This window comes from Cyrtonyx montezumae, unplaced genomic scaffold (genome assembly GCF_038088225.1).
Source record: "Cyrtonyx montezumae isolate F1298 unplaced genomic scaffold, pur_monq_1.0 scaffold_86, whole genome shotgun sequence".
Lineage (NCBI taxonomy): Eukaryota > Metazoa > Chordata > Aves > Galliformes > Odontophoridae > Cyrtonyx > Cyrtonyx montezumae.
The window spans coordinates 99638-112743 of NW_027072096.1; the positions used below are offsets into that span (position 1 = coordinate 99638).

The window sequence follows — 13106 nt, forward strand, 5'->3', positions numbered from 1 at the left end:
GATATGACGATGGCACCGGGCTGTGTGACGGGGGACAATGCCACCAGGACACGCACGGTGGCACAACGGCACCGGGACGTGCACGGTGACGCCACGTGACCGCGCGTCACGCCCTCATCCATCCCGACCTTCGGTCTTTGGTTGGTGTCACCCACGAGCGGGGGACGATGGCGGTGTCGTGGCTGCTGGGGGTGGCCCTGCTGGTGGCCCTGCTGGTGGCCTGGCTGCGGGACGTGGTGGCCGCTGTCACCCATTTCTGGGTCACCCGACAGAGGCTGCGTCGCTTCCCCCTGCCCCCGTGGCACAGCTGGCTGCTGGGACACACTGGGATGGTGAGGGGACAGCGGGCAGGGCGTGGCAACGGGGGTGACAGCAGGGGTAGGGTGGGGGGGGGACAGGGGGACAAGGTGGTGGCACTGGGGGTGGTTGGGAGAGGGTGGTGGCACTTGGGGTGACAGCAGGGACGGGGCAGCGGCATTAAGGGGGTCAGAGGGACAATGTGGTGGCAGTTGGGGTGATGGCAGGGACAGGGTGGTGGCACTTGGGGTGGTGAAAGAAGCAGGACAGTGACACTTAAGGGGAGACAGTGATGGCAGAGCGGTGGCACTTGGGCTGTTGTTGCCTGGGGTGACAGTGGGGACGGGGCAGTGACACCCTGGGGGTGGCAGCAGGGACACAGGTGTGGCCATATTGGTAAGTGACAGTGGTGCACGGGTGGGTGACAGTGGGACACAGCTCAGGCACAGCACCGTGCCCCCGAGCCCATCCACACCATGGGACAAACGTGTCCCCAAGGCTGGATGCAGCCCTGGGGACACCGAGGCACGTCCCCACGCGTGTCCCTAATGGCACAGGCACGGAACACAGAGAAGGACTGCAGGACGTGGACAAGTTGGTGGCACAGTACCGTCACAGCTGTCTCTGGTGGGTGTCCCCGTGGCTGCCGGTCCTCCGCCTCTTCCACCCCAACACCCTCCGCCCCGTGCTGATGGCCTCAGGTAACCCGTGATGGGACTGGGGGGAGGGGGACGGGACATGGGGGTCTCCAGAGCCACCCCAAAGCGTCAACCGTGGGTGATGTGCTGACCCAAAAACGCCCATGCCATCGTGGCCACCCACGAAGTGTAATCGTGTCCCTTGGTGCCCTCTCTTGCAGCCTTCATCGCCCCCAAGGACAAGCTCTTCTATGGGTTCCTCAAGCCCTGGCTGGGTGAGTGGGTGCCGGGGGACGGGGAGGCAGCACCCATGGGTGCCCCATGAACAAAGCTGGGTGTCCCACGCAGGGGACGGGCTGCTGCTGAGCCATGGGGACAAGTGGGCCCGACACCGGCGCCTGCTGACGCCCGCCTTCCACTTCGACATCCTCAAGTCCTACATCAGCATCTTCAACAGCAGCACCCACATCATGCACGTGAGTGCTGACCCAGATCCTGGTTCCTGACCCCATCCTACCCCCAGATCCCAATTCCTCACCCAGATCCTAGTTCTTCCCCCAGATTCTGTCCCAGATCCTGGTTCCCGACCCCATCCTACCCACAGATCCCAGTTCCTCACCCAGATCCTAGTTCTTCCCCCAGATTCTGTCCCAGATCCTGGTTCCTTACCCCGTCCTACACCCAAATCCTAGTTCCTCACCCAGATCCTTGATCATCCCCCACATTTTCACCCAGATCCTGGTTCCTGATCCCATCCTAGACTCCCATCCCTGATACAGACCTGCAGCCAGACCCTGGTTCCTCACCCAGATCCTTATTCCTCACCCTGACCCCCATCCCAGACTCCCATCCCAGATCTCCATCCATGAACCCAATCCCAGACCCCCCACCCCACCCTTGCACCCCATCCCCTGACTCCCTCTGCCCCACAGAGCAAGTGGAGGGGCTGCAGCGAAGGCAGCGGGGGGGCCGGTGGGACGGAACATGCTGGAAGACCTCAGCCTTCTCACCCTCGACACCCTGCAGAAGTGCATTTTCAGCCACGACAGCCACTGCCAGGAGTGAGTGTGGCCCTGACCCCCATCCCACAACCCCCCCAGATCCCTGTCAGGTTCCCCAACCTCAGGCTTTGCATCCATCAGGGACCACAGTAACCCCGGCGTTGTCCCCACATAGGTGCCACTGCCATCAAACATCAACATTACATTTTATTTGGGATTAGGTTAGGGTTATTAGGGTTAGGGGTCATTAGAGTTAGGGGTCATTAGAGTTAGGGGTCATTAGAGTTAGGGGTATTAGGGTTAGGGGTTAGGGTTAGGGCTAGGATTAGTTGCATTGCTTTGCATTATGTTCCACTGTATTGCATTTAGGTTAAGGTTAGGATTGCACAGCATGGGATTTCCTTTTTCCCTTCCCCTTCTCTTTCCCTTCCCTTCCCCTTCTCTTTCCCTTCCCTTCCCTTCCCTTCCCTTCCCTTCCCTTCCCTTCCCTTCCCTTCCCTTCCCTTCCCTTCCCTTCCCTTCCCTTCCCTTCCCTTCCCTTCCCTTCCCTTCCCTTCCCTTCCCTTCCCTTCCCTTCCCTTCCCTTCCCTTCCCTTCCCTTCCCTTCCCTTCCCTTCCCTTCCCTTCCCTTCCCTTCCCTTCCCTTCCCTTCCCTTCCCTTCCCTTCCCTTCCCTTCCTTTCCCTTTTCCCTTTTCCCTTTTCCCTTTTCCCTTTTCCCTTTTCCCTTTTCCCTTTTCCCTTTTCCCTTTTCCCTTCCCCTTCATTGTATCACATTTGGGACAGGGTCAGGTTTAGAGTTGAGACAAAGATTAGGCTAGAGTTAGGGTTACAGTTAGGGTTAGGGTAAGGGTTTGAGTTAGGGTTATCCAAAATCATGATCCCCTATTTCCCCACCTCCATCCCAGCCCCCCAGTGGCATACCCTTGTGCTCTGTACCCTTCCCCTCATCACTGACCCTCCACCCCCTCAAGCATCACCCCATCTTGGCCATGCTGCCACCCCACGCCCCCACCACGGCCACGTTGGTGACACGATGACCCACGGGGTCCTCACTGTCACTCAGGCAGAGTAGTGAGTACATCGCAGCCATCCTGGAGCTCAGCACCCTGGTAGTGCGGCGGCAACAGCACCTGCTCCACTACACCTCGTGGCTCTACCGACTCTCGGCCGATGGACGGCGCTTTGCTCGTGCCTGTGCCACGGTGCACAGCTTCACTGCCAACGTGGTGCAGCGCCGGCGCCAGGAACTCAACCACGTTGGCCACCAGGAATGGCTGAAGGGCCGCCAGGGACGGAGCATGGACTTCATTGACCTCTTGCTGCTCACCAAGGTTGGGGGTGGGGATGAGGTTGGAGACGGTGTGGGGTCGCGGGGAGGATTGGTTGTAGGGTGGTGGCCATAGGGAGATGATGGCTGCCACAGGGAGGTCATGGTGGCCATAGAAAAATTGTGGGGAGCAAGAGAAGGGTTGGGACTACAGAGGTAATCGGTCAAAAGGTTGAGGTTATGGAGGAGGTTGGCCACAGTGAGGTCATAGTGTCCATAGGGAGACTGGGTTGGGACTACAGAGGTAATCGGTCAAAAGGTTGAGGTTATGGAGGAGGTTGGCCACAGTGAGGTCATAGTGTCCATAGGGAGACTGTGGTGGCCACGGTGAGGGTTGGCAATAGTACTGTGGCCATAGGGGAATGGATGTCACCAAGAGAGTGGTGACGGCTGAGAGAATAATGGTGGTCATGGGGAGGGTTTTCTGTAAGGTGGTGGCCATAGGAAAATCACAGTGGCCATAGGGAGACTGTGGTAGGCAAGGGGAGGGTTGGTTGTAGGATGGTGGCCATCGGGAGATCATGGTGGCTGTTGAGAGATCAGGGTGAGCAAGGGAAGGGTTAGGACTACGGAGGTGTTCGGACATAGGGTTGAGGCTGTGGAGGAGATTGGCCACAGAGAGTTTGCAGTGGCCACAGAGAGATTGTTGTAGCCATGGGGAGGATTGGTAGTAGACCATAGGAGAACTGTTGTCACCGAGTGGTGATGGCCAAGAGAATGGTTGCAGTCACGGAGAGGGTTAGTTGTAGAGGAAGACTGTGGTGAGCAAAAGAAAGGTTGGGACTGTGGAGAAAGTTGACCATGGTGTGGTGGCCACGTGGAAGGTTGACTGTAGGATGGTGGCCATGAGGAGATGATGTGCTTCAAGAGTACGGTGATTGGCCAAGGAGCAGGTGGTGACAGTAGGCCATGGGACATTTTGGCCATATGTTGGTGGACATAGCAGGACAGTGGTGGCCAAGGGGGTTGTGTTGGCCTTGGGAAGGGTTGGCAACTACAGGATGGTGGCCACAGCAAGAAGTGGACATAATCTGGTGGTAGTGTCCAATGGGATGCTGGTGGCCATAGGGCAGTGATGGCTGTAGACTGCTGGCAAGAAAATCATGGTGATCATGAGGATTGCATTGGCCGTATGAAGGACTGGCCCTATTCTGGTTGCCATGGGATGACCACTGGTGGCCACAAGGGCATTGGAAAGGGTTGATTGTCTCGTGGTGGCCATGGGGAGAACATTTGGTTGCCACTTGTTACCCCTGCAGGATGAGGACGGCAATACTCTGTCTGATGAGGACATCTCGGCTGAAGCTGACACCTTTATGTTTGAGGGTGAGGGAAGGCCACCTGCTGCCACTGGGGACCATGACGTCCCCCCACTCATCCCTTGCCCCCGCAGGGCACGACACCACGGCCAGTGGCTTGGCGTGGCTGCTCTACAACCTGGCCCATCACCCACACTACCAGGAGCAATGCCGTCAGGAGGTCCATGAGCTCCTCAAGGGCAAGGACGTGGAGGAGATTGAATGGTGAGAGATCCCTAGTGTCACTCCCCACCACCACACAGCTTGGGGACTGCGGTGCCACCATCCTTTGCCCCCAGGGAGGATCTGTCCCTCCTGCCCTTCACCACCATGTGCATTAAGGAGAGCCTCCGCCTGCACCCACCTGTCACTGCCGTGTCCCGACGCTGCACTGAGGACATCACCATGCATGATGGACGCATCATCCCCAAGGGTACAGCTCATTTAGGGTGTGATGTATCCAGTGCCCCCATCCCTTCTGTCTCTTGTCCATAACGCAGCCATTTCTGTCCCACCCAGGGGTCGTATGCATGATGAGCATCTACGGGACCCACCACAACCCAGATATCTGGCCCGAGCCCCAGGTAGAGCCACGCGTCCACCATGACATGGCCATGGGACAGCAGGATGTCCCTGGCACTGTGTCCGTGTCACCCACAATCTACTGGTGTCCTTCTCATCCCAGGTCTACAACCCGATGAGATTCAGCCCAGAGAACAGCCAGGGACGTTCCCCATTGGCCTTCATTCCTTTCTCTGCTGGGCCCAGGTAAGCCACACAAGGGGACATAGTTTCCCCATGTGTCACCCTCAGCACCCCAGGAGGCGATTGTCACTTCGATGCCATCGTGGGGACCAAAAATTTTGGCGTGGCCATGGGAACAGTTGGCCATAGAGTGATGGTGCAGTCAATGGAATGGTGATGGCTGTGGGGAAAGTGATGCCAAGAAGAGGAGGTTGTCATCCTGACTCTGGTCATCATGGGAACCACACATTTTGGTGTGGACATGTGAAGAGTTGGCCATGAAGAGGTGATGTAGCCAAGGGAATGGTGGTGGCCATGGGGGCTTGTTGGGCCCAGGTAAGCCATGGAGGGGACACAAATGTCCCCATGTGCCACCCCTAGCACCCCAGTAAGTAGCTCTCACCTCGATGCCATCATGGGGAGCACACATTTTGGTGTGGTCACACTAAAATTTGGCCGCAAAGTAGTGGTAGAGGCCAATGGAACAGTGGAGGCCATCAAGGACAGTGATGCCACGGGCAGGTGGTTGTCACCTCTACTCCGCGGTTGTCATGGGGACCACACATTTTGTCATGGCCATGGGGAATGTTAGCCATAGGTCAACAGTGTGTCCAATGGGGTGGTGGTGGCCATGGGGAATGTTGGCCATGGGGCAGTGGTAGTGGCCAATGGGATGATGGTGGCCATGAGGAGTGTTGGCCATGGGGTGGTAGTAGTGGCCAATGATGGTGGCCATGGGAAATGTTGGCCATGGGGTGGTGGTGGTGGCCAATGGGATAATGGTAACCATGTGGAATGTTGGCCATGGGGCAGTGGTAGCGACCAATGATGATGGCCATGGGGAATGCTGGCCATGGGGTGATGGTAGTGGCCAATGATGGTGGCCATGGGGGCAGCAGTGGCCCCCATCATGACATGGGGATGTGGTGGCAGGAACTGCATCGGGCAGAACTTTGCCATGGCCGAGCTGAAGGTGGTGGCCGCGCTGACGCTCGCACGTTTCTCTGTCAGCCCGGACCCGGCAAGGCCGGTACGCCGCAAGTCCGAGCTCATCCTCCGCACCGAGGATGGGCTCTGGCTGCAGCTGGAGCCGCTGCCAGGGTCGTCCTGAGGAGCAGGGACGTGGGGATGGTGGCTTGCCCCATCCAAGTGAGGAATAAACGGTGACACAGTGGAGATGGCATTGTGGTGGTGATGTGGGGTGGGGTCCTCTGGGTGATGGGAACGTACCTGGGGCGCAGGGCACACATGGGACAGGGGTGGGACCAGGCTTCAGGCCTTGTGGGGGGTCACGGCGGGGTCAGGGGGCGGAGCATGAGGGCAGCCCCTCTCTGCCGCAGCACAGTGCGCCAGCGGAGTGCATAGCAACGAGTGGGCGGGGATATGGCTTACTTATCAGGGATTGGGCGGGGTTACGATTGAGTGGGCGGGGCCAAAGAGCGGGGAGGTGACTTCCGGTCACGTGGGGGAGGGCGGCTGCAGCCGCGCTGTGGCGGCAGCATGGCGGCCCCGTCCGGTGAGTAAAACCGTGGGGGGAGCGGAGCGGGGTCGGGGGATGAGGATCCCCCCACTGCTGACCTCCCCCCTCAACTCCCGACCCCTCACCGCCCCGTTCTCTTCAGAGACGGAGCGGCTGCTGAGCCGCGCGCCCGGGTACGGCGCGATGGAGGCTCCGGTGGTGGAGAAGGAGGAGGAAGAAGAGGAGGAGGAGCTGCGGCGCCGCCTGAAGTACTTCTTCATGAGCCCTTGTGATAAGTACCGGGCTCGGGGACGGCGGCCCGTGAAACTCGGGCTGCAGTTGGCCAAGATCCTGCTGGTCACCGTGCAGGTGGGGGAGGACGGACGCTGGGGAGGGAATGCAGAGGGGGGAATGGGCGTTGGGGGGCGGCCCCGGGGTTTGGGGGCACCGGAGGGGGGATACTGAGAGTGGGTGCTGAGGGCTGGGGACGCCGGGGAGGGGGACAGTGAGCGTTGGGATGCTGGAGAGGGGGAGCTTTGGGTTTTGGGGACGTTGGGCGTGGGGATGCTGGGGGGTGTGGCTCAGAACAGTGGGGTGGGACAGTTGGCACTGGGACGTGGGGAGATGGGCTTTGGGATGGTAGACGTTGGGACCCTGAGGAGTCCTGGGGGCTTGGGGGACACCAAGAAGGGGGCACTGAGGGGACAGTGGGAATTTGGATACTGGGGAGAGGTGACCCTGAGGTTTGGGGTCACCATTGGGCATAGGGGAGTCCTGGGGACAGTGATGAAGGGACAGTGGGGAGGGGTCGCCCTTTGGGGCACCATGGAAGGGACAGTGAGCGTTGGGACACTGGGGGGGTTGGGGACACTGAGGAAGGGACAGTGAAGGATCGTGGGTGTGGGGACACCGGGGGAGGTGTAGGAGAGCTCTGGGGCATGGAGACACCATAGAGGATCCCTGGGGAAGGGGACACCAAGGCACTGTGGGGACAAAGGGTGGGTAGAGCATGGGGTGAGGAGATGTGGGGGTAACGGGGCACAGAAGGGGACCCCTGAGATGGGCATTGGGCATGGGGATGTAGAAGGGAACACCCAACAAGACGTGGGAACGTTTTAGGCAGACTGAGTGTCACTGGAGCGACCGAGATGTTGGAAAGGAAAGGGCTTTAGTGGTGCTCCAGGAAGAAAGGATAGAATGGAAACTTCTCCCCCATGGGGGTAGCAGGGAAAAGCAGCTGGAGCCACAGGAGTCACGAGGAAGGAAACAGCTGGCATGTGACCCGTGCCACCGAGGGCTGCTGGTGTGACCCTGAGCAACCCCCTCTTGTCCCCTCCCCTCGTGCTGACGAGCAGCCTCTTGTGTTGATCAACAAAGCTGTTATCACCTTCTGTTGATAAAACACAGGGTCATTCGTGGCGTGGGAAAAGGTTTAGGGCAGGGAAAACAGCGAGGGAGAGGTGGAAAATCAGTGCCCCGTCTGGCTCTGTGTTTCTAGGGTGGCACTGGGGGACACGTGTGGGTCCCCGTGGAGGTGGTTCTCCCCACGTCCTGTGATTGACTGCAGGAAATCAGCAGTGTTAAGTGTTGGCTTAAGAGGTTGTGGGGAAAAACAGATGGGGAACGGGGGACAGAGAGCTGCTCCTTTTCTCCTCGGGACCCCCAAGCATATGGTAAAAGGGTTTTCACCTGTGACCCCTCTGGGGTGGAGTGGCCACGTTTTGGGTCCATTTTACACAGCTGCTGGGTACAGAATTAAATCGTGGCCTCTTTGTCTGTCAGCTCATCCTCTTCGGGCTCAGCAACCAGATGGTGGTGACCTTCAAGGAGGAGAACACCATTGCCTTCAAGCATCTCTTCCTAAAGGACTACGTGGATGGCACCGACGACTCCTACGCCGTCTACACCCAACACGACCTCTACGACCGTGTGTTTTATGCTGTGGACAAGGTGAGAGCTGTGAGCAAACAGCACTGTGGGGCTGTGAAGATGCTCGGGGGATGCACCCAGCCCCTGAGGGCATCTCCTTTCCCAGTACTTGGCCATTCCCTCCGAGACCATTGGTCGCTACGCCTACGTGCGAGGGGAGAGTGGAGGCAACCAGTCAGCCCTCATGCTGTGCCAGCAGTACTACCGCAAAGGGCGCATCGATCCGGCCAACGACACCTTCAACATCGACCCCAAGATTGTCACAGGTCTGTTTTAGGGACAGCAGGGCTGAGCTCACCCACCCTACGGCCACCGCTGGGTCCTGGGAGGGCTTTGTGACCACCGTGGATGTTTTTTTTTGTTGTTTGCTTCTCACTATGGATTTGGGAAGGACTGAGGGGTCTGTTGGGGTCTTGGGGCTTCCCTGAAGGTGCTTCTCCTTCCCTGCAGACTGCCTGGGAGTTGACCCCGAGGATCCACATCCTCTGCCCCCAGAGCTGGACCGCAGCTACAAGAACTTCACCTTCAAATTTCACAAGTAATGGCCGTCGCCTTCTCTGCAGCATTCAGGTGCTGAGCACGTGCCTGACCTGTGGAGTTCCTCGTGCTTTGAGCCTCAGGCTCGATGCCAGGATGGAAAACCACTTTCTAGTTTTAAAACCCTCACGGGGAGAGAAACACATCTACCCTTGGGCTGAGGGAGATGTGAAACCAGTGTGATTACACAAGAGGCAGCTGCTTTCCGGCCCTCTCTCCACTGGTGTTGGCTGCAGGACTCAAGGCTCTGCTTCCGTCTTGCAGCTCTCGTGTCGAGAGTTGTTTCCTTCCCTCAAAACTGCACTGGTTTTGGCAGTGTTTTGGTGGCCAGGGGGCAGGTTTTCAGCACAATCAGGTCATTGTTTCAGCTCACCGTGCTGATGTTGGTGCTGGGCAGAGGGACACCAGTGCTGCTGGTGCTGAGAGAGGCAGCGTAGCTCTCCCCAAAGCCCAATTCACTGATGCTGGGGCTGTGGTTTGCCCCTCCATGGCTGGAAATGCCTTTTCCTGTGGCTATACATGATCCCAAAGCAAGTGTTTCCCCACTGCTACGGTTGTTTAACTCTGTGACACTCTGAACTCACCCTGGGGGGGGGGTCTTAATGAGCATCCCCTTCCCACAGGCTCATCAACGTCACCATCCAGTTCAAGCTGAAAGCCATCAACATCCAGACCATCATCAACAACGAGATCCCAGACTGCTACACCTTCACCATCACCGTGAGTGCTTGGCATGGCGAGCAGGGATGGCCCGGGGTGGTGTTGGCACGGGGAGCTGCTCGTGGTTTCACAAACAGTGCCCTTCTCCCAGATCACGTTTGACAACAAGGCACACAGCGGCCGGGTGAAGATCCGCCTCGACAACCGGGCTGACATCAAGGAGTGCAAAGACCACAGCGTCTTTGGCCGAGGTAGGAGCTGTGTTGGTGGTGACAGAGGTGGCATCTGTCCCCAGAGGGCACGCTGGGCTGGATGGGAGTGCTGCTGGTGCCACTTGTTAATGTCACTGTGCCTCCTGGAGGTGACAACTCCTTCCGGCTGTTCTTTGATGTTATTGTGATCCTCGTCTGCTCGCTCTCCTTCATCCTCTGTGCCCGCTCCATCATCAGGGGCCTGATGCTGCAGCACGTGAGTGGAGTCACAGGGGGCAGCAGCACTCATGCTGACTGCTATCCCTGATCAAGCTCATGGGGTTGGATAGAACTGCCACCAAGTTGCTGGGGTTTGGTTCTTTCTCAGCGTTGTGGCCGTGTTGCCGTGTCTCAGAGGGCACCTTTTTAGCATGGGGGTGCTCAAACAAAGCCACAGCTCCCATCTGGTTTTAGGATGAGTTTGTTCTCTGAAAGTGAGGCCCAGCATGAGCACCAGCTGCCCGGGGGAGTCGGTGGAGCCGCCGTCCCCAGAGGAGCACATCTTCCTGGCCATAGTAGGGTGGGTTGGGGTTGGACTCGATGATCTCGGAGAGGACTTTTCCAGCCTTAATGACTCTGTGGGTGTTGAGAGATGGGCAGAACTCAGCCCTGCACGTTGAGGGACCCCGATTTGTCCTCCCCACGCAGGAATTCAGTCAGTTCTTCCAGCGCCGCTACAAGCAGAGCGTGTGCCTGTCGGACCGCATGGAGTTCCTCAACGGCTGGTACATCCTGCTGGTCATCAGTGACATCCTCACCGTGCTGGGAACCATCCTGAAGATCGGCATCGAGTCCAAGGTGAGGGGGCGAGCAGCCCCTGAGCGTGGTTTGGCTGCTGGCATGGATGCTTCTGGGGAGGGGACATTTCTATATGGCAAGAGACAACGGCTGCTGTCGGGCTCTGGCAGCATGCTGTGCTTCCCCGATATGAGCAGAGCTCTGATGGTGACTGTTGCTCTCGGGGGTGCACAGGTGGGACCCCCTGAGTCTCCTCTTCCTTTTGGCTTAGGCTTGCATCACCTCTGTCCCCACAGAATTTTGCTGATTACGATGTCTGCAGCATCCTCCTGGGCACCTCCACGCTGCTGGTCTGGGTCGGGGTCATTCGCTACCTCACCTTCTTCCAAAAGTACAACGTGAGTGGCCTTGGGGAGGTGGACTGTCACCCGAGGGGGACGTTTCCAAGGCTGGTGGTGAGCACAGAGGCAACTGGTGGAACTTGGACCCCTCCTTTGTCTGCTGTGCGTGTCCCCAGTTCCTTGCCCTTCTCTGTTGGGCACCGTGGAGTCACATAGGATGCTGAACCACCCGTCCTTACTGCCACCTTTAGCGGGAGTTGTCCCCACTCACTCAACTCATGGGTCCCTTCCCCTCTCCTGTCTGATTGCCACGAAGGACAGAGGTTAATCCTGAGGGCTTTTTGGCCACCAGATCCTCATCGTCACGCTGCGGGTGGCCCTCCCTAACGTCATCCGCTTCTGCTGCTGTGTGGCTGTCATCTACCTGGGCTACTGCTTCTGCGGATGGATCGTGCTGGGACCGTACCACGTCAAGGTGCTACTCTGAGCTCCTCTGTGATGGGGTCGGGTGGAGCACCTCCAAGGCTCTGTTCCCACCTCAAGCCGATCCCCTGCTCTGATTTAGGGAGAGATGGGCCCTGCTTTAGGGGCTGCTGGGTTAGATGAGGCACCCGCTGGGTGGGTTTGTTGGGTACTGAGGAGCAGTGGCTTTTTGGGAGCCTTCAGGCTGGCGGTGGAAGGGACAGGAGGAGGTGACACAGTGGCTTTGTCCCATCCCAGTTCCGCTCCCTCTCCATGGTGTCCGAGTGCCTCTTCTCTCTCATCAACGGGGACGACATGTTCGTCACCTTCGCCGAGATGCAGCAGAACAGTTACCTGGTGTGGCTCTTCAGCCAGATCTACCTGTACACCTTCATCAGCCTCTTCATCTACATGGTCCTCAGCCTCTTCATCGCCCTCATCACCGGCTCCTACGAGACCATCAAGGTGAGACCTCACCCCGCTGCTTGAGCCAAGATTCCAGGCTCTTAAGGGCGCTGCAATGGGGCAGAATTCCCCCTCCACGGTGCTCTATTTTTCCCCCTTCTCTTCAGCACCAATGTGAGGGTGAAGCACCCGTGTCCCAGCTCCATGCCTACATCGCAGAGTGCAAGGACAGCCCCAAGTCGGGCAAGTACCGCCGCGACAGCGCCTCGACCTGCTCCGTCTTCTGCTGCTGTGAGCGGTGAGCGTGACTCTTTCACTCATCCCACACCCTCCTGTGTGCTGGGAGAGGAGGATTTACAGCTATTCCTTGCTGCTGACCCCTCCTGTGCACAGCCAGTGCTGCGTGGGTTGTGTTTTCCAGCCCTGTTTGGGCTGTGGCGTGGTGCTGTCCCCGAAATGTCCATGGGGACCCCTGAGTGTGTTTGTGGCCATTGGCCCTGCTCCGGTGTCTGTCTGCCACCCCCAGCTGTCTCTGAAGCTTGCCCTCCATCCCATTTCACCCCTGCTGTCTCCCTGCAGAGCTCCTCTGCAGGACAACGCCATGCTGGTGAACTGAGGGAGGATCCCAGCGCTCGAGTTGCACCGCGCTCCTGCTGGCTACGAGCCCTCTAATTTATTTTATCGTCTGCTTTTAATGACACGGGGGCTCAGCACCGGCCCCAAAGGAGCAAGAAGAGATGGACGCCCCCCCTCAGGTAACGGGAAGCGCAGATGGATGCTTATTTCCCTCGATGGACGCTGTGCCTCTGAACGCTGAACTAGAGCCTGGCAGTAACGTGGGGGCTCAGCTGATGCCCCTCAGCTGTATTTTGGGGGCTTTGGGGGGCTCAGCCCCGCTTCTGTTGCATCGAGGACTTGGCTGACGCATCACCCTAAAGCCCTGCAGCCCCTCAGCTGTGTTATCTCTGCCCTCCTTCCCCAGCCCAGCTGCTCCTGGGCCACATCCTGAACTTGCCTA

General features: G+C 58.5%; 2 protein-coding genes across 2 annotated transcripts; both read left to right on the forward strand.

The window, feature by feature from the left end:
• The first annotated feature begins 152 nt into the window (after nucleotides 1–152).
• On the forward strand, nucleotides 153–6490 carry LOC136059811 (ultra-long-chain fatty acid omega-hydroxylase). Its single transcript, XM_065753951.1, is given in 13 exon segments — nucleotides 153–354; nucleotides 870–998; nucleotides 1157–1210; nucleotides 1284–1411; nucleotides 1868–1878; nucleotides 1880–1996; nucleotides 3001–3268; nucleotides 4524–4590; nucleotides 4658–4787; nucleotides 4862–4995; nucleotides 5082–5146; nucleotides 5248–5330; nucleotides 6240–6490. Coding segments are annotated over 13 exon segments (1551 nt in total). The 5' UTR covers nucleotides 153–167; the 3' UTR covers nucleotides 6418–6490.
• A 274-nt stretch (nucleotides 6491–6764) lies between these two features.
• On the forward strand, nucleotides 6765–12787 carry MCOLN1 (mucolipin TRP cation channel 1). The gene is made up of 14 exons (XM_065753950.1): nucleotides 6765–6822; nucleotides 6929–7134; nucleotides 8548–8715; nucleotides 8801–8960; nucleotides 9145–9232; nucleotides 9855–9951; nucleotides 10043–10142; nucleotides 10253–10359; nucleotides 10791–10940; nucleotides 11177–11278; nucleotides 11574–11696; nucleotides 11942–12148; nucleotides 12256–12386; nucleotides 12668–12787. The coding sequence occupies exons 1-14, from the start codon at nucleotides 6807–6809 to the stop codon at nucleotides 12702–12704; spliced, it is 1692 nt and encodes a 563-aa protein (XP_065610022.1). The 5' UTR covers nucleotides 6765–6806; the 3' UTR covers nucleotides 12705–12787.
• The last annotated feature ends 319 nt before the right edge of the window (nucleotides 12788–13106 follow it).

What these genes read in the sequence shown, in the direction of transcription:
- MCOLN1 (XM_065753950.1), top strand. An exon ending in CCTTCTTCCAAAAGTACAAC is followed by an intron (nt 11,279 to 11,573) that starts GTGAGTGGCCTT and finishes TTTGGCCACCAG; the next exon opens with ATCCTCATCGTCACGCTGCG. An exon ending in GTCTTCTGCTGCTGTGAGCG is followed by an intron (nt 12,387 to 12,667) that starts GTGAGCGTGACT and finishes GTCTCCCTGCAG; the next exon opens with AGCTCCTCTGCAGGACAACG.